This window comes from Mesocricetus auratus, unplaced genomic scaffold (genome assembly GCF_017639785.1).
Source record: "Mesocricetus auratus isolate SY011 unplaced genomic scaffold, BCM_Maur_2.0 Super-Scaffold_100031, whole genome shotgun sequence".
NCBI classification, from domain to species: domain Eukaryota; kingdom Metazoa; phylum Chordata; class Mammalia; order Rodentia; family Cricetidae; genus Mesocricetus; species Mesocricetus auratus.
This window is the reverse complement of record NW_024429212.1, coordinates 2650403-2669922: the sequence shown is the minus strand read 5'-3', so window position 1 is coordinate 2669922 and position 19520 is coordinate 2650403. Positions and strand designations below refer to the sequence as shown.

The 19520-nt window shown below is 39.0% G+C and overlaps 1 protein-coding gene across 1 annotated transcript in view; it reads right to left on the bottom strand.

Annotated features, from left to right (window-relative positions):
* The window catches only part of Csmd1 (CUB and Sushi multiple domains 1), a 1489308-nt gene that overhangs the window by 1166256 nt on the left and 303532 nt on the right, over positions 1-19520 (bottom strand). The window contains exon 2 of the mRNA XM_005082604.4: positions 18378-18594. Within this exon, the coding sequence (XP_005082661.1) occupies positions 18378-18594 (217 nt within the window). The remainder of the gene's footprint in view (positions 1-18377; positions 18595-19520) is intronic.

The following is a 19520-nucleotide window of genomic DNA, read 5'->3' as shown; positions in this document are numbered from 1 at the left end:
GCTAAGTCAATGCGAAATGTCCAGGACTACTGATATTTTATATGGTCATTGAAATGTAAATCACATTGTTAAGGCCAGAATCAAGGAGTAAACAATGTCAATGTAAACTGAATATTAGATAGCCACCAGGGATGCATTAACTTTACAAATTGCTCAACTCAATTACCAGACTAATGAATTTGTGCATGTGTGTGCAAGCTCATTAGTATATTTGTGTAAATACTCATTGGTAGCTAATATATGACTAAGCAAGAACTCACTAGAATACATAATTATAATTTCTTCAGTATAATTGGGTGATATACTACATATATGTATATATTTAGTTAGTTGCTGTTTTTGTGTGTGTGTGTGTGCGTGTGTGTGTCTATATGTTTGTACATGTGTGAACAAACAAACAACAAGTACATACTGAGGTCAAGGGACAACTTGCAGGTCTGCCAAGGAACAGCTTGTAGGAGTCATTATTGTCATGTGGGTTCCAGAGGTCAAATTAAGGTCATCATGGGAAGTGCCTTTGCCCACTGAAACAATCACTTTGCTTAACTCAAAAAATAATATATTGATTATCTAAGAAGTGATGATGTGACAAAATGAACTTTTCCTTCTTTAAGTTGTGTTGACCATAGTATTTTTTTACAGCAACATTGAAGTAACTGGTACATGTGTTCTTAACATGGTTTCCATCAAGTGAGGAATTCTGTGCTGAATTTTTTTAGGATTGTTTTATAGCTGGATGAAGACATGTATACACACATAAACATACACACAGCCATGCACCTCTTAATGGAATCTTATTTGTCTTCTATTGAGAAGAAGAGATATGTGCTGGGAGATGGTGGGGGGCATGGGATAATGGGAAAGAGAGGGAACTGGGATTAATATATAAAATAGGATTGTTTCTAATTTGGATAAAAATAACAACAGTCCATTTCATTTAAATGCTGCTCAGTTACTGTAAAGTAGTTGGTGGACTGTGTGCACTTATGTTACATGTAGATGTTACTGGTTGTTTTTGAAAGACACAGTGATCCCAGAGGCCGTGCAATCAGTGCTTCCAGGACACCATCTCTACTGAAAAGATACTGTAGTGTGTCACGGCTCACCGCCACACCAATAAAATATCCTGAAGAGGACTGAGTGAAGTCTCATTTTCTTGCCCATGTATGTGATATGGGAATCTAGGTTTGTTGTGTTCTCAAACCAAGATTTCTATGCTCCCTCTCCAAACCTGGGAACAGCTGGCCCAGAATGGAGTTCAGACCAACTCATCTGAGGTGGGATTTTGTACCTTTCTTTTGCCAGGTGACTTCACCAACCCATTCTTGACAACCCTTAATGACTTATATGCAACAAAACACAGTTTTCTGTCAAATGGCCTCAATAAATCACTCACAAGTGGAAAACGTATAAAAGTGAATACCAATGTAGTTCTCTAGCTGGCTGCTGCCATTCACTCCTCACATGGGGGCCACATGAAGAGTGAGATTTATTAAGGAAATGGTACAATGCTGATGTCCTTTGGAAGCCAGAGGCCTGGTCAGTGCCATAAAAAAACCCTTTATCCACTTGCATCTCTGCTCATAACTTAGCACCAGGCAGGCTTTCTTTTGCATTAAAAACTTTTGCCAGGAAGCCTTAGTAAAACAAGGCAAAGACAGATCCTAAAAGCATTGCATGCAAAATTGCCATAAAGAATTAATAATTCATAGAGCATAGATTCCAAGGTTTCCTGGCAAATGAGGATGGGAACTAACAGAGGGACACTAAGAGCAACACACATTAGAGGTATGGTTTCATAAAGGAAATATATGTCATTGAGATAGGCAGTTTAAGAAAACAAAATGCTATCCAGGGCCAAGAAGAACGTTTCACTATTAGTATATTAGGCAAAGAGGGGTTGCAGCATCACAACAAGTTACACCACCAAGCAAAACCCAAAGTCCTGAAGAAAATCCTCTCTAGGGTGATGTTCTGACCCTCAGCAGGCAACTCATTCAGAAAGTGAGCCTACAGATATGGCCATGGGTTCAAGTCAGAATGCCCAGTATATCAGTAAGTCAGTGTCAGTTGTTTTCTCTCTGTGCCTCACTCAATAACCCGCCTTTATCAATCATAGTATTGAGATCCCAAGGATTGTACAAGATGGCACATGTAAAGTATCTAAAGCCCAGAGAAAGAATATACAAAAGTACGGTGACCACTGAGGGTAGATACACAGTCACACATACACTCAGCAGCTCACTGGGCAGACATGTCCTTAAAGCACTCAGTTGAACTGGAAAGATTTAAACGTCTCTCACCAAGCAGAGTAGCTTAAAACACATAAACGCAATTTATAATACATAAATCACATGAGAAATGACCCCCAATTCAGCCTTTTAGTCTTATAAAGAAACCTAAATCTACAAAATGTGTTACTAATTTTCTGTGATTTATCTGAAACACAATCATACTTGGAGCACAAAGTAATTTACCCTGAAAATTGTAACTGGTGGACTCTAATGATTTCACACTTATTTTCAGATATGAATGATTACCTATTTGTCTCTGATTCACAAACCTATATAATATATTAGAGACTTCATAACTCCGTGACATGAAATAAATGGGGCACAATAAAAGGAAAAGGACATTATTTATTTCAAGTCTATCATCACACTGAATTCCCATTACAAAAAAGGAAAAAACAGTACATAAATGTGTGCACACAAAGATGCACACACACACACAAACACATGCACATAAATGAGCACATAAGTACTCACAAACAGATAGACTCACACAAACATAGGCACACAGCCCACACTTGCACAAACAACATATGCACACACACACATCACATGCATATATATATGTGTGTGTATATATATAGAGAGAGAAGAGAGAGAGAGATGCATGTATACCACACTGCTTATAAAACAGAGAAGCTAACACAGTGCAGAAATATCCTTTACCATGACTTCACGTGGCATTTCCCCTATAGCACTTAATACTCAGTAGGCTACCTTCCTTTATCATTATAAAATCCATGTGATTTCTTGTCCACAGGCTCATGGCTTCCTGACCCCATTCTATTCTCACCTTATGCACCTAAGACATCCTCTAGCTGTTGGGCTTTGCACTCAACGACCTGGGAACTTATTGCATTTGGTGACATTTCTGAGGTATTACTAACATTTGCTTCTGAAGAACTCTGCCTGTCAAGTATAGTGACAGAATTGGCAAATCACAGAACAGCTGCACCTCCAGGACACCGTCACCTCATGGGCAAAAATACTTCATGCTGGAACCAACTCATCTTTTATACTCATTATTTTGAAGGACACTAGCTAAAAAAACATTGTTTTTGCATTTCAAAAGTAGATGACTCTTGGAAACGCACCAGAGCTTTGGTTTATTACAAAAGGAAACATAAGGACAGAAATACAGGATCTGGCTCTAGTGACTGTTTACAGAATATCTTAGAACTCCAGAGTCCATTGACAGAAAGTGGCTTGCTTTCTGCTCACCTAGGTTTACCTGTCACTTATCAAATATTTGAGGGAAACCTTGGACATGTTCCCACAGTGCCAGCAAGAACTCCGGTCTATCTCCTGTTACTTTTAGGATGAAAACAATAAGGAAAAACTCATTTAAATCTTCTGAGTTTGTTCATTTATTAGTTCTTTTGTTTGGTGGACTTTTAAATTAGTTTGTTTTAACCTTAAATATTAGTAATGCATATTTATAACTAATTTCTACAACTTTTTATTTAAATTAAAAATAATCTTATTTTGCATACCAATCCCAGTTCTCTCTCCCTCTCATCCTTCCACTACCTCTCCATCCCACCCACCACCTATTCCTCAGAGAGGGTGAGGTGTCTCATGGGGGAATCACATTATTTGGGGCAGTAAAGAGGCCCTCCCACCTGGTAATACATATTTTAAAGAAATGTTAAAACTAGCTTTATTTTCATTTTATTTTGCCTGATAAGTTCCTTAATATCCCAAGATTAGTGATTAGATCCTTTTTTTAAAAACTTTCTTAACTAGATTTTAATTATGGCAATCATAGGTATTGTGACTCTAATTAAAGTTTTTAAAGAGCTTTGGAGCAGGTTTCTGAAGCCCCTGTAAGTTCAGACAGGATGTGCCATGATAATTCTAATTGCTACTCAGCCATTTTTATTAACATTTTTTTATTATGGATCACCAGTGTTTTTTTTTCATTCTCTCTCTCTCTCTCTCTCTCTCTCTCTCTCTCTCTCTCTCTCTCTCTCTCTCTCTCTCTCTCTGTGCGTGTGTGTGTTTAATGATTGTGATTTTGTCATTCTACAATGTGTTCTTTGGGCTATAGCAGAAAAGCAAAAGTGTGGCCACAGAGGCCCCTCACACTGCACAAGTGGAAAATTAGTGCTGCATACAACTCAGGAATATACATTTCTGCAAATTTTTGAGCAAGTACTTCTTGCTGGATCTTCTCTCACATGCAGCATGGGCCTCTCTTCTCCCCACACGCAAAGGCTTTGGATGCTTCAAGAGTTCCAAAGCCAGCAGCATTGCCTGGGAAGGAGTTAAAATTCCCAGCTAGATTTCAGACAAGCATTATTGTAGCTGAACTACTAGACAGGAAATGTGGCTGTGTTTCAAAGCTGAAGGTAAATAGCGTCACTCTCCTTCTACAATCTTAAGACATCCTAGGGGTTCCCAAATACATTTCCAACTTCACTGCACAGAGAAAATATTGCAGGATTGTGCATTTTACCTTACCATAATGCATGGCTTATTATATACAAAAGACATGTTGGGGAATAGATGTGGCAGGTTAGAATAAATTCCTCACAAAAGGAGCCACAGGAACAAATCCATATTTTATTTGTAGCAGAGGCTGCACCAAACTGCTCTAATACCAATGTGGGATTAAAATAATATAATCCTATCTGAGAAAGGATTTGCCTGTTTACCTCTCTGCTCAGCCATCTCTTCCCAACTGGAACAAGAGACAAATACTAAATGTGAAAATCCTTATTTGAATAATTCTCGTCTTTCCTTCTGGATTTAATTCATATGAAACAAAAAAAATCCCCATGTATTAGGTGGGAATATAGAGGTAGAGAGTGACTGTATATCTATGTTACTTATTTCTGAAACAAGTTTTTATTTGAATACTTGTTGAGAACTTTCTAATCAGGACAAGGGTATAAACATGCTCAAAATGAACTTAATTATGTGAGTAACTCAGGAATTGTAGATACTTAGCCTCAGAACCTATGCACACTTCTGAGTGAACACTTTATTACCATGAGATCATTAATCCAGGCCTTGGCTCACAAGGTAGGGTAAGGTGCTTGGGAAAAGTCCCCCACAGGCTCATGTGTTTGAACACCTGGTTCCCAGTTGGTGGCACTGTTTGGGAAGTTTATGTGACCTTTGTGAGAGGGAGCCTTGAAGGAGGAGGTACATGCCTGGGGTTGACTTTGAGGATTTATGGCTTCCACACTTCCCTGTCTCACTCTGTTTCCTGTGTGTGGAGAAATGTGATCAGCTTGTCTCTTGCACCTGCTGTCATGCCAGCTCCACCATTGGAAATGTAAGCCAAATAATTTGTTTCTTTCTTAAGTTGCTCTGCTCATGGTGTTTTATCACAGCAACACAAAGTATCTACTACACATGACGACAACTGTGGAGCAGGAAGCACAATATGGGACCCAGGGGAACAGCCTCATCCTCATGGAAGTGACAGTCAGAACAGTGAATCACAGCTCTTACATGTTCTACCTTCCAGAGCATAGACATGCCATGTTACTTACCTGAATGATCTGAAACTACTGCTCTCCTGAAAGAATAGCATCCCTTTTTCTACTCACCAAAATCTATGTCATAATAAAGGCAACATTCTCATCATTTTACACATTATAAATAATTGAAGGAGTATATTTGTTTGAAATCAAACAGCTTCCTCAGAAAATGTACTCAGTGTCATTTATTACTACAATCACTTATATGCAGACTCAGTAAAATTCTAACATAAACATATAGAGTTAACCATCGAAATCATAAGAAAGAAGAAAGAGCTAAAAGAATAACCACACACCCCACTTCAGCAGCAAAGGAATGAACAGAATAAACACACATAAAAAGTGTGGAGCTGAGAAGAAGATGTGAATGAAACAGAAACATGAACAATTGGGAAAGTAGCAAAGCCAATATTTGCTACTGAACAAAAATGAAAACTGATAAACATTGTCTATAAACTGAACATCAGCACAAGTGTCAATAATGACTGAATACAAACACAGATTCAGCAGACCTCCAAGAGGATCTAAACTAATGTCAAAATAACTTTGTATCACCATCCTTGCAAATGGATGCTAAGTGGATGGGTGTCTTGCAAAATATTTTTCCCAAAATTGACATAAGACATTGAAAGATATAAAAGCTCCGAAATCAAACAAATACACTAAATTTACTTTTCAATAAGTCTTAAAATAAAACTCCAGACGCATCCCTTGCTGTGTTGAATTTTACCAAATGTAGACACAAGAATTATTTATGAACTACAACACATGACATCCAACTGCACCTTTAAAAGTAAGATCTATGATCAAAAGTAAGATCTGACACAATCTGCAGAATAAACTTAATATTAGGAAAAAGGAAGAAAACATACAGATTTCAAATGATACATAAAGTGCTTTTGACAGTATTAATCACTTGCTCTCCATGAAATTCTAGGCACTACATGGTGATTTCAACTAAAGGACATATGGGGAGGACCTAGACCCTGTCCAGGATGATATGACAGACTCCCATACCCTCCCTGTAAAGTGGAGGGGGATAGAGTGGGGTGGAGGGTTGGGAAGGTTGGGGGGGTCAGGGGAGGAGGGGAGGGAGAGGGCACTGAGAGTAACATGTGCAAAAAGTTAAAGGAAAAAAAGGAAGTCATGGAAAACCTAAAGAAATATATGTCAGGTTCCAGTATAGAGATGAAAGATTTATCATTACTTAGAACAAGGAAAATGACTATAGAATAATTTGTGAGGAGAGGACAAACAACAAGAAGGGTTAGAAGGTGTTTCATGACCCAGAAATTATAGACAAAGAGAGAGAGCAGATATAGCCATGGAGTCCTCAGCAAAAGTCCAGGGACCCCACGGCTTCAGTCTTGCTGAATCAAATGTGAAGAGAACATTTAATGCTAACAAGAGAGCATGGACTGTGCATGTCATAGCTCATATTCACAGAGGTGCCAACTGGGGTCTGAAAGCCCCTCTTATATACTTTCAGGGGTGCTCTGCCTGATCTGTAGGACACAGGAGCAGGAAAAACAAATCCTCAGTGCCCTGCATCCATACTGAGACTCACTGGAGAGCATTACCATGGGGATATGAGACCTGAACAGGGAACTAATGGTTGGGGAAAGGACCAGCGTACATCAAAGACCATGACATCAGAGCTGATGATATAGATTTCCACTTTTTCCCACGATGATGGTAAAAAGGGGAGTTGCTCACTTTTCCCTGTTGTGTGGAGCAGAGCACATGGCAGTGTGACCATGCTGCATCACGGCAAAAGCACAAAGGAGAAAAAAATGGAAGGAAAGGAGAATGCCTCTGAAGGAATACTGTGACTATGTTCAAAATAATTCCCAAGGAGTTTACAAAGAACTATTTAATAGGATAAATTGAAATTATAAAGGTCACAGGATACAGTTAATATAAATACATAAATTATAGAGCACATAAAATCATGAGCCACAGATGAAAACAATTCTTGAATTGAACTTTCCACAGATTTAAAAATTAGTCATTCAAAACACAATGTTAAGAGTGTAGACTTCAGGATGTTATTAAAATAATTTAGCCAACTAACTGGTATTCGGAATATTTGGAAATTACTCAGAACCCTAAGACCCAAAAGAAGAAAAAGAAATATGTCAAGACAGATGAAACCTGGACAATAGTGTACAGAAAGATTTAACATTGTTAGCAATCATGGCTATGCAACTTTAAAGCACAGGAACAGAACTCTCTATTCTTCACTAGCTAAATTTGAGGAGATTGGGCACAGCACATCTTTAGTGACTAAGTGTTCTGGCTTCCTTAGTTACAAGTGGGATGGAGGATGGTGCAAGCCCATGGGAATCAGGCCGGTTACTACTCAAAATCAACATGATCCTTCTGTCCTATAAATTCTCTGATTAAATATGAATAGCCATCAAGGGTGACTTAAAGAAACAATGGAAGATTGTATGAAATAATAAGACACATTATATGCACAATGCAAACATTATAATGAAACCCATTATGCTGAATAATTAATACGTGATAATGGGAAGTTGCCAGGGTAAGACCTGGATTCAAATGATCACAGGTGTGTCATTTGTGGTGGAGGAAAACAAGTAGAACAAATTAAGACAAGTGTTCATGAAGCATAAAACAAATGTGGCCTAGCCCTATTCTCTCCTTCCTTTCTCCCTCCATCCACCACTCTGCCTTTTTTGCATCCCCTCTCCATTCCTTTCTTTGATAGGATGTTACTGTATAGCTCAGGTTGGTTTCAAAGTTTCAACCTTCTTGCCTGGGCCTCCACAATGGTGAATTACATGAATTCACTGCACATCTGACATATGACTTTACTTATAATAATTCTAAACAATAGGAATTAATCTATAGAGGTCATCAACACATCCACTAACTCAAAAGAAAGTAAAGAAAAACATGTGCGCTATAAGGGTACATAAGAACATTTGTGTGACAGAAATATCAGTTAGGATGATAGTGGTAATATGGTTGTATGCAAAAACACATTATATATTAATTTGCAACAGATACCTTTCATTTTTACTAATTATAATTTTATAATGTGAAGATTGCAATTCAAAGATTAATTTGTCAGCCAAGTTTTCAAAATTATGAACAAGTACTTTATAAAGAAAACAAGAGTCATCTCATATTTTTTAACAACCATTAGTAATGCCAGAAGGCAAGTCCTCTTCTGATTAGAAGAGAACCATGGGTTGAAGTTAAGATCTGGGAAGCCTTGGCCTTTAGGAGGTTGTATTAGAAGACTATGTGAAGTCACTGATGTCTTTCGTTCCACTTTCTTCTTGCTGTTCACCTGTTTTCTTTCTTTTTACCCTCTGAGTCACCCTCTCATAGTAGCATGTACTAAAGACAGTCATACAATAATATATATGTATGTATATATGTATCATATATGCATATAATGCATACATACATGTGTTACATGTTTATATAATACAGATATTTACATATACATACACACATCTCACTAACTTGCGAAAGAAGAATTAAAGATGTTGGTTGCATGATATATGGAGTTACATGCTAGAAAAAAAATAGCTGTATCCTGTGTATTATAGTCTTTGAAGTTGGGGATTTAGGGTGAAAACAAAGTGATAAAAAATATAAAGTAACTCCTCTGCACCAGTGCACTGATGAGAATAGGTCAAGAAGAAGGAGCCATGGGCACAGAGCAAAGGAAACCAGACACCTAGACAAGGCAGAGGAGAGAAGGCAGGCAGGGTTAGAACTGCAGGAATTCACTCAAGACAGCCCCTCCCTCCCACCCAGAAGAACCTTTCAGACTAGTACAGCTTCAGGGGAGTTCTGAAGGTCTCATTGGCTGAACCCTGTTCCCCAAGCCAATGGCAGGTTTCTGAACCCATGTTTTCTTTCAGATGCTGTGAATTGAGGTAGGAGAGACACTGTGAGAGGAAACAGAGTCTGGCATCTGCTTCTCTGATCATTTTTATATATTCAGATACAGGATGTAGCACATTTGCTTATAAAGGGAAGGGCAGGTGTGTCTATTATGGCAAAATAGAAGTGTTTCATATTTTAAATTTAAAAGTGTGTGACTTAAAAGGAGGCAAATAATATCTTGGTATACAGCATTCATTCTTTTGAAAATTATTTTGTAATTATTCAATGAAAATTGAAAATTTACTGTGCTTACAGTAGTCTCAGCCCTTAGCTACAGGGGTAAAGGTAGGAGTTGGCTTTGTCAATCAATGTTCAAAATGAGGCAAGGAGAAAGATGAATCTTAAGTAGAAAGAAAATTCAATCATTCAAGTAGAAATATGGTCATCCACATAAAAGAGGTTAAAATCCAGGAAATCCATTTATAGCTCTTATAGTTTATTAATATGGATAGTTTCCCAGTAAGCTATTTTAGCAAACTATTTTTACAGATCCCCTACCTTGAAGAATAAAAGTCAATTAATGCAATTCTGACTTTTTGACACTTTCTCTTCCTTTTTACTGGAAACTGAGTACTAAAAATATGGTAATTTTATTGCCTTTTGAAAGAGAATGTAAGAATGACTGTTGAAGAACTTTCATTATTCCTAAATCTGTGGACAGACTGTTGTGCAATATTTCTTTAGCTAAGAAATGGTATGTTACATTCATTATTGCTCCATTAGTTCAATTATGTAATGATGTGTTGCTCTTTCACCTTGCCTTCCTAAGGCATTTGATTGTTCTAACAAAAAGCTGAATGGCCACGAACTAGGCAGTAATGGGATAAGCAGGACTGGTGGGCAAAGAGAATAAGCAGGAGGAGAAAAGAGAAGAGAGAGGAAGAGAGGTGAGAACAAGGGAGAAAGAGATAAAGGCTCCCTGGGCCAGGCAGCCAGCTGCCAGCCAGAAAGACCCAGAGCAAGCAGTGACAACAGACATTCACAGCTGTCACTCAACACTTTTGACATTTTATGGCAGATGATTCTGTGCCCTGTAAGGAAGATCCTACACACTGTAGGAATTTATCAGCATTGAAGATTTGTACGTGCCAGATCCCAGTAAACTCCTCCACCAAACTGTGACAATGAGAAATGTGTTAGACTTTACCCTCTCTCCTTGGGACACAGTAGAGAAGCAAAGAAAGAAGGGAGGAGTAGGGGAACAGAGAGAGAAGGAATGGGGAGAGAAGGAGGGAAGCACCTGGGCTGCATAATGAGATACTGTTTTAAGAAAATAAATGAATGCATAATTATAAGTTCATATATTTATTTAGACTTTGGCTTGCCTAGATGTTAAAATTACTGGATAAAGTATGGCAAAAATATGATGTTTATGTCTAAGCCCCAATTCCTTATTCATATTTCTAGCATAGTTGGTTTTATCCTATTCCAAGCTGTCAGGTAGGCCATCATTCCCAGTTTTGTGTGATCTTGGAGCTGAGCACAGAACTCATATACAATAGGGAACATTCTTCCAACTGGGTTTTATCACCAGCTTTCAGCAATGATTAGGTGACTGTGAGCTGAAGGCAGAGGGAATTAGAGACAGCTTAGCTGTCAGGAGGTCTGTGACTGTTATATCCAGGTGCTACCAGACCTGTCACTTTGGGCTACTTCTCTCTGTAATCTCCTGACAGGCATAAAAGACCCTTCAGGCTGGACATTGCTTGCTCACACCTTTCATCCCAGCACTTGGGAGGCAAAGGCAGGAAGATCTCTGTGAGTTCAAGACAAGCCTGGTCTACAGAGTGAGTTTCAAGAAAACCTCCGCAGCAATAAAAGAAACCCTGTCTGAAAAAAACAAAACAAAAACAAAAAAAATCAGGTATTCATAAGTGTATGGGTTAATGTCAGGGTGTTCAATTCTATTCCATTTGTCTATCTGTCTATTTGTGTGCCAATACCAAGCTGTTTTGAGGACTATAGCTCTATAATAGAGTTTGAAGTCAGGGATGGTGATGCCTCTGGATGTTGTCTTGTTGAACAGGGTTATTTTGGCTATTCTGGGTCTTTTGTTTTTCCATATAAAGTTGATTTTTGTTCTTTCAAGGTCCATGAAGAATTGTGTAGGGATTTTAATGGGGATTGCATTAAAACTGTATATTGCTTTTGGTAAGATTGCCATTTTTACTATGTTGATCCTACCTATCTAAGAGCATGGGAGATCTTTCCATCTTCTGGTGTCTTCTTTAATTTCCGTCTTTAAAGACTCAAAGTTCTTGCGATACAGGTCTTTCACTTGTTTGATTAGCGTTACCCCAAGGTATTTTATGTTGTTTGTGGCTATTGTAAAGGGTGATGTTTCTCTGATTTCTTTCTCAGCCCTTTTATCATCTGTATATAGTAGCGCTATTGATTTTCTTGAGTAGATCTTGTAGCCTGCCATTTTGCTGAAAGTATTTATCAGCTGCAGGAGTTCCCTGGTAGAGTTTTTTGGGTCACTTATGTAAACTATCATATCATCTGCAAATAGTGACAGTTTGACCTCTACCTTTCAAATTTGTATCCCCTTGATCTCCTTTTGTTGTCTTATTGCTCTGGCTACAACTTCAATTACAATATTGAAGAGGTATGAAGATAGTAGACAGCCTTGTCTTGTTCCTTATCTTAGAGGAATCACATTGAGTTTCTGTCCATTTAGTTTGATATTGGCTGTTGGTTTGCTGTATATAGCTTTTATTATGTTAAGGTAAATTCCTGTTATCCCAGATCTATCATGAAGGGATGTTGGATTTTGTCAAAAGCTTTTTCAGCATCCAGGAAGATGATCATATGATTTTTGTTTCTCAGGTTGTTTTTATGGTGAATTACATTTATGGATTTTCATATGTTAAACCAACCTTGCAGGCCTGGGATTAAGCCTACATGATCATGGTGGATGAGTTTTCTGATGTGTTCTTGGAATCGATTTGCCAGTATTTTTGCCTCAATGTTCATGAAGGATGTTGGTCTGAAGTTCTCTTTCTTAGCTGCGTCTTTGTGTGACTTGGGTATCGAGGTTATTTAAGCATCATAGAAAGAGTTTGGCCAAATACCCTTCTGTTTCTATTGCATGGAATACTTTGAGAAGAATTGGTATAAGCTGTTCTTTGAACTTCTGGTGGAATTCGGCACTGAGGCCATCTGGTCCTGGGCTTTATTTGGTTGAGAGACTTTTGATGACTGCTTCTATTTCCTTAGGGGTTATAGGTCTATTAAATTGCTTATCTATACAATGGAAAAAAACATATTCAACAAATGGTGCTGGCATAACTGGAGGCTGCAATGTAGAAGACTGTAGATAAATACATGTCTATTGCCATGCAAAAAATTTAAATCCAAATGGACCAAAGACCTTAACACAAATCCAGCCACACTGAACCTGTTAGAAGAGAAAGTGGGAGGTATCCTTGAACCAATTGGTACAGGAGACTGCTTCCTGAATACAACACTAGTAGCACAGACACTAAGATCAGCAATTAATACATGGGACCTTCTGAAACTGAGAAGCTTCTGTGAGGCAAAGGACACAGTCAGTAAGACAAAAAGGCAACCCACAGATTGGGAAAATATATTCACTAACCCCACATCTGACAGAGGGTTGATCTCCAAAATTTACAAAGAACTAAAGAAGCAAGTCTCCAAAACACCAAAGAATCCAATCAAAGTGGGGTACAGAACTAAGTAAAGAATTCTCGGTAGAGGAGTCTAAAATGGCTAAGAGACACTTAAGAAAGTTCTCAAAATCCCAAGCCATCCAGGAAATGCAAATCAAAACAATTCAGATACCATCTCACTACTGTCAGAATGGCTAAAATAAAAAACTCCAACGATAGTTTATGCTGGAGAGGATGTGGAGAAATGGGAACACTCCTCCACTGCTGGTGGGAGTGCTGACTTGTACACCCACTTTGGAAATCAGTATGGAGATTCCTCAGGAAAGTGGGAATAAACCTACCACAAGACCCAGCAATCCCACTCTTAGTCATATACCCAAAAGATGCACATTCATACAACAAGGATGTCTGTTCTACTATGTTCATAGCAGCATTATTTATAATAGCCAGAACCTGGAAGAACCTAGATGTCCCACAACTGAAGAGTGGATAGAGAAAATGTGGTACATTTACACAATGGAGTACTATTCCGCTGAAAAAAAAACAATGGAATCCTGAAATTTGCAGGCAAATGGATGGCCCTAGAAGAAACCATTCTGAGTGAGGTAACCCAGATACAAAAAGAGAAAAATGATATGTACTCACTCATTTATACATTTTAGGCATGAATCAGGGTAGTACCAGCATACAATCCCACTGCCAGAGAGTCTGGGAAACTGAACCTTCATCCAGCGACTGATGAAAGCAGGGGCAGATACCCACAGACAAATACTGAACTGAATTACTGGAATCCAGTGTCAGAAAGAAAGGGAGAACTGATAAACAAAGGAGTTAAGACTGGGATGGTTTAACCCACAGAAACAGTTGAACTGAACAAGTGGGAGCTCTTGGACCCCAGATTGATGGCTCTGTGGAAAGCATGGGACTGACTCAGACCCCCTGAATGTGGCTGTCAGTGAGGAGGCCTAGGTAATCTATGGAGCCTTGGGTAGTATTTATCTCTGGTGTACAAACAGACTTTGAGTGCCCATGCCACAATATGGGATGCTCTTTCAGCCGGGACTCTTGTGGGAGGGCCTAAGCCCTGCACTGGATGAACTGACAGTCACTGGAGATCCACCATGGAGGGTCTCACCCACCCTGGGGATCTGAGTGGAGATTGGGAGGGGGACTGGGGTTCCTGGTGGGGAGGGCAGGGGAGAAGGTTAGGGAGAGTGAGCTGGGATTGACATGTGAAGCAAGCTAATTTCTAACTTAATAAAAAAAATTTAAAAAGACCCTTCAGTTCCTGACCTTGTGACTGGTCAAGAGTGACAGGTGTCAGGGTCCATATCTGGGGTTAGCATGAGGCCAGCATCTTCTAGCAGTATCCACAACAGCTCAAGCCATGACTACCCAAGCACTAATCAAGGCATCAGTCCCCAGTCCAGCGGAAAATAGTGTGATACTTTGATTTTTATCTGACCATCAGTTCACAAATTGCTCCCTCAAGACCTCATAATGACAATGGGGGCAGGAAGACCGACGTTCTGCCAAGCTTTATCACTAATCTAATGTCCTCATTGTGCAGCTGAACCCTTTCCAGGACCTTGAACCTCCATTCTCTCACGCTGTCATCTGCATCGTCAGGATTCTCAGTGATTAATGTACTCAGACATGCCGTTCCAGGTTTGAATAATTAGAGAGGCTGATATTTTAACAATGTGAACTGAAGATTTCCTGATCCTAATGTTCCAACACTTAGTTTCCTCTCATTATTATGACCATTGCAGAAAGTGCAGGATAATCTTCTATGAGCAACAGAGGGTAAAGGAGTTTGAATGCTGTGCCTGTTTCCCTTGGTTTCATAAAACAATAACTACTTCATTCTCTCCTGTTTTGGATGCTGGCTTTCCTTCGGAGATTCTCATAGATTTCTGTCCAACCTCTGTTATTACTATGGAGTTTATGGAGTTATGGTTGAAAATCGATGACAATTTCAATTGTTTTCAGATTTGGAGCAAATAAATACTGCTTCAAAGTCAGAGAACCCATTCTAGGTGCTGATTACCATGGGCAAGAGTGCCCCTGGGCTGATAAAGTGAAGGTCAACCCACTTCACTTTCCTTGACCTCAACAGAGAACCCAGTGAGTGGCCCTAATCAGACACTGTGGAGCAGAATCATCCAACAAACATTGACAAGTCATTTAGGGGCTGACACCTCTCAGCGCAGGAGGAAGCCTACTAATGTTACTGGCTGACCTTAGGTAATGTGTGTTGCACGTGGAAAGTGAGAAAACTGTGTTAAGCAGGCACACCTGTGGAGGTCGGAGGTCAGCTTGTAGGAACAGAATATTGCTTTCTACCCTGTGGGTTCCAGAGACTGAATTCAGTTCATCAGGCTTGGGGGCAAGCACATTTACTCACAGAGCGACCTTGGTGGCCCTAATACATTGAAGATATTTTAACATCGGTTTTAAATATAGTTAGTATGTATACCTGAGTTGTATCCAAATTACAGGGCAGCCAATAACTCTAATCTGAAAGCCCTATGTTTTCTTAGTTGGAGAATTAATGTATAACTAAAGTTTTCCAGAAAAAAATGCTATTATGACAAGGAAGAGAAATGTCTTGGTTCTTTAGAACAAAATTTTTTAATATGCTTAATATATCAACTGTGAGATTTTAGGTAGTGCATAATTGGAGCAAGTACCAAGAGCCTTTGTGCAGCCTTAAGTGCTATTGACTAATTGTCTTTGAGAGACAAACCTGTGATGTAAAGGATAAAGAATAGCATTGGTTTCAGGGTTCACCCTCCACAACTAGCAATAACTTGGTATCCTTTGTAACTATCTTCCCCATCAAGTATGGCTGAACATTGAAAGAGGAGCACTCTTCCCTTTGTTTTCCCTGAGATACTCATGGTCCCATTCCCTGCATGCCACGAGGCATGTGGGTAATGATGATCAGCACCAGACAGGATGACATTTGATGCTTTTGGCCTGTTTATGTTTTGAAACCTAGAAGAATCTTCAAGGGAGCCTCACAAAGGCCTCTAGGTATGGAGCAGACGGAAGAACTAAGCTATGTCGTGTCCAGACAGAAACAGCATCTAGCCCTCAGAACATGCTCAGGTGTAAGTGGGACCAGTGGGCAGACCCAACTCCACTGGGCAACATGAAGAGGCTGATCAATTGTAGGACAAGTCTCCTTCTTTCCCTCTCTCTAGTCCTACCATAAATGGCCCTGAGGGGAAGGACTATGGCAGCATTGCATGTCACTTCTTTGATAATTATGCAGCTCGCTGAGCATAGACTTCTGATTGTGTTCTACTCAATGGAGCCTCACTGTAAAATGCAAGGAGACTAATCATTTTGATATCAGTATTCCAATCACCACTCCTGTCACAATGGTGAGCAGAGCAAGAAAGATATTCTAGACTTTATTAACATAAAATGATATCAATATCAACACAAGAACCCTAACAGGATAATAAATTGCCAAAAACTGTGAGGCAGATATCAATCCAATTAACACATGGAATAGTTTTCCTATATGTAAAAGAAATATAGGAAAGTATTAAGAGAAGGAAAATAGAAGTATTTCTAAGTACATATTGAGTAAGCATTTTAATGAAAATGGAAGGAATTCATTTTCTCACAGTCATGTGTGCTGATGTTTTTAATGAACAGCATCCCCCAATTCTTCTTCTAAGTAACTCTGCTATTATTTCACAAACTCTGCTCTTCCAGAACTCTAACAGGGGAAACACTTGTAGGTTGTAGACAAGTGAACAGCTGACATTTAAGGAGGAAGAATAGATGTCAGGACATTTTACATCCAGTGAATCTGAGCTATGTAAGCATATACACTGCCCACACTCTCAGTGACAGGATCATGCATTCAAAGGAAGGCAAAGAAAATTCACCCAACCCATTAATAAATGGGGACAGTCACTGTACTATCTATGACAGAATTCAAAAAATACTTTCAAAGGCAGAGAACTGCAGTCTCCAATTGTTCATTAAAAGTATATTTGAAAATAACTGTGCTGAACATGCTAACTGTATATTTTGTAGTGATATAAATCTCTCAACTAGTTATACAGATAATTGCAAGTGAGATTTGCTTACATTCCACAAACATATGGACAGGTTGTCTAAGGTGGATGTGTGTCCCTGAGGGCTATGGTATCATTACCATTTCATTGACACCAGCAGCCTCCTTCCTTCTGCTTACTGTCAGTCATTCTATAAAAATGGTGATCATGATCCGTTTAATGGAGAACATGAAATCAGGAGGCTAAAGGTTTTTTTAGCCTTAAATATGCATATTACTCTATTGACTCAGGCTGCAAGTATAGCTGGGAGGCAGAGTGCTTTCCTGGCATATAAGAGATCCCAGGTTGGATCATAGCACAGCAGTAAAAAGTATGCAATAGATACTTTTAAATGAAGTTAAGAAAAATCTGACATTTTCCCAAAGGGCTATCATCTTTCCTTTGCCAATTAAAAACTGATTGTATGGTATTTTATTTGACTAATGCAACTGTAACACATTGCATTACCAGTAAATATGTTTCCCTGTGGCAAAGATCACACATGAAAAAGGCACAACAATATTAAATAGAAATGAAGACTGTCTCAAGTAGGGTTTCCCAGAATTCAGTATTGCTGAGAGTCATCACGGACCCTGCTCTCTCAGAGAGGAGAGGTTGCTTTGTTGCTGTATCAGCTGAGCCTTGCATTTAAACTTTTTTCTTTGAAAACCACAATTATAAAAAAAAAATGACAACTGCCCACTGCGGCTTTACTTAAATTACCTTGACAATACTGCTGAGCCGATCATTAGCAATCTAAAAACTGTGTTCAACAGTAAGTTTGCAAGCTAGAAATAAATGTTCACCATGTGACACAGACATTGTCTCCTGTGTTTCTTTATAATAGATTATATTTTCTGGTAAATAAGTGTGAATATAATTATAATTATCCTTCAGAATGGAGTAATCAATCGTGTCATTTCTCTATGCTAGAAAAACATGGCACTTTACCTCACTTTCAAGTTCCCTTGTTGGGGCTGTCCATCGTAAACTGATAAGATGTCGAAGTCCTCCTCTAGGGCAAAGGTGTGAAAAGACAGCTGTATCCGATTTCGCTCCCCAGTGATAATGATCCAGGTACAATTGGCATAGTTGGGATACCCATGAGGAAAGCCAGGACTCTCGATGGTGCCATTGGGTCCCTGAACCAGGCCCCCACAGTTTTGACCTGTGTATAAAAACACAAAATTGCATGTTAGTATGTTAGTAATCATCAAGCTATAGTTATGAGAATATCCCTGCCATTTTAATCAAAACTTTAATGATATATTATGAGGCCTTGTGCGTGAGTATTAAATACTAATTTTCATCAGAGCTCAAAGACAGCATGAGAATGACAGAAAATGATATTGAAGAGAATCATAGAATGCCATTTAAGAACTCAGAAGTTCAGCTTCAATTTTAGACTACAGAGTAACACATTTTCATCCAATGATCTGCACATAATCCTGAAATCCCTTTGTGCATCAGTCCTGTTAGAGACTTTGAGTTCCACATAAAATCAGCATTCTTAATGTTATTGTAATGCACTCAGGTTCAAAACAGCTAAGTGACTTTGCCATGTGGTAACAGGGATAGGAAGTGCCATGATTAACCTTCCAGACTGGGTTTGGGTCTGTTCTGTATTATCAGGAACGTTATAATACAGAAGGAGGCAAGACCAAAGAGTCTACCTGCTTGAAAATAGAAGGCATGCAACAAGACAGTTTAAAAAATAAAATAGTAGAATAGCACAGGAATGAACACAGGGTATCCTGACCAACAGTGTTCTACTTATATAGGTCAGACATCCTGCATGAGGAAAACATTGAATCAGAGTGGTAGAATAACTGAAGAAAATCTTTGAAAATTTAGCAGTACAGAAAACACCCATAGCTGCCCAAGTAGATACTAACACCACCCTAAGTTTCATAAATCCTACATTAAGTATCCCTCCCAGGGAGAACAGAGATGACAGTGTCACTGAAGAATTTGATAATGAGAAGATGTTTGGTGTCAAGCTCTTCCCCGTAAGCAACACAAGAAAATAGAGGGAAGAGCAGGAGATGGACTGAGGGACTGGTTGCCCTTTGCCTCTATTTCCCAGGAGTGTGT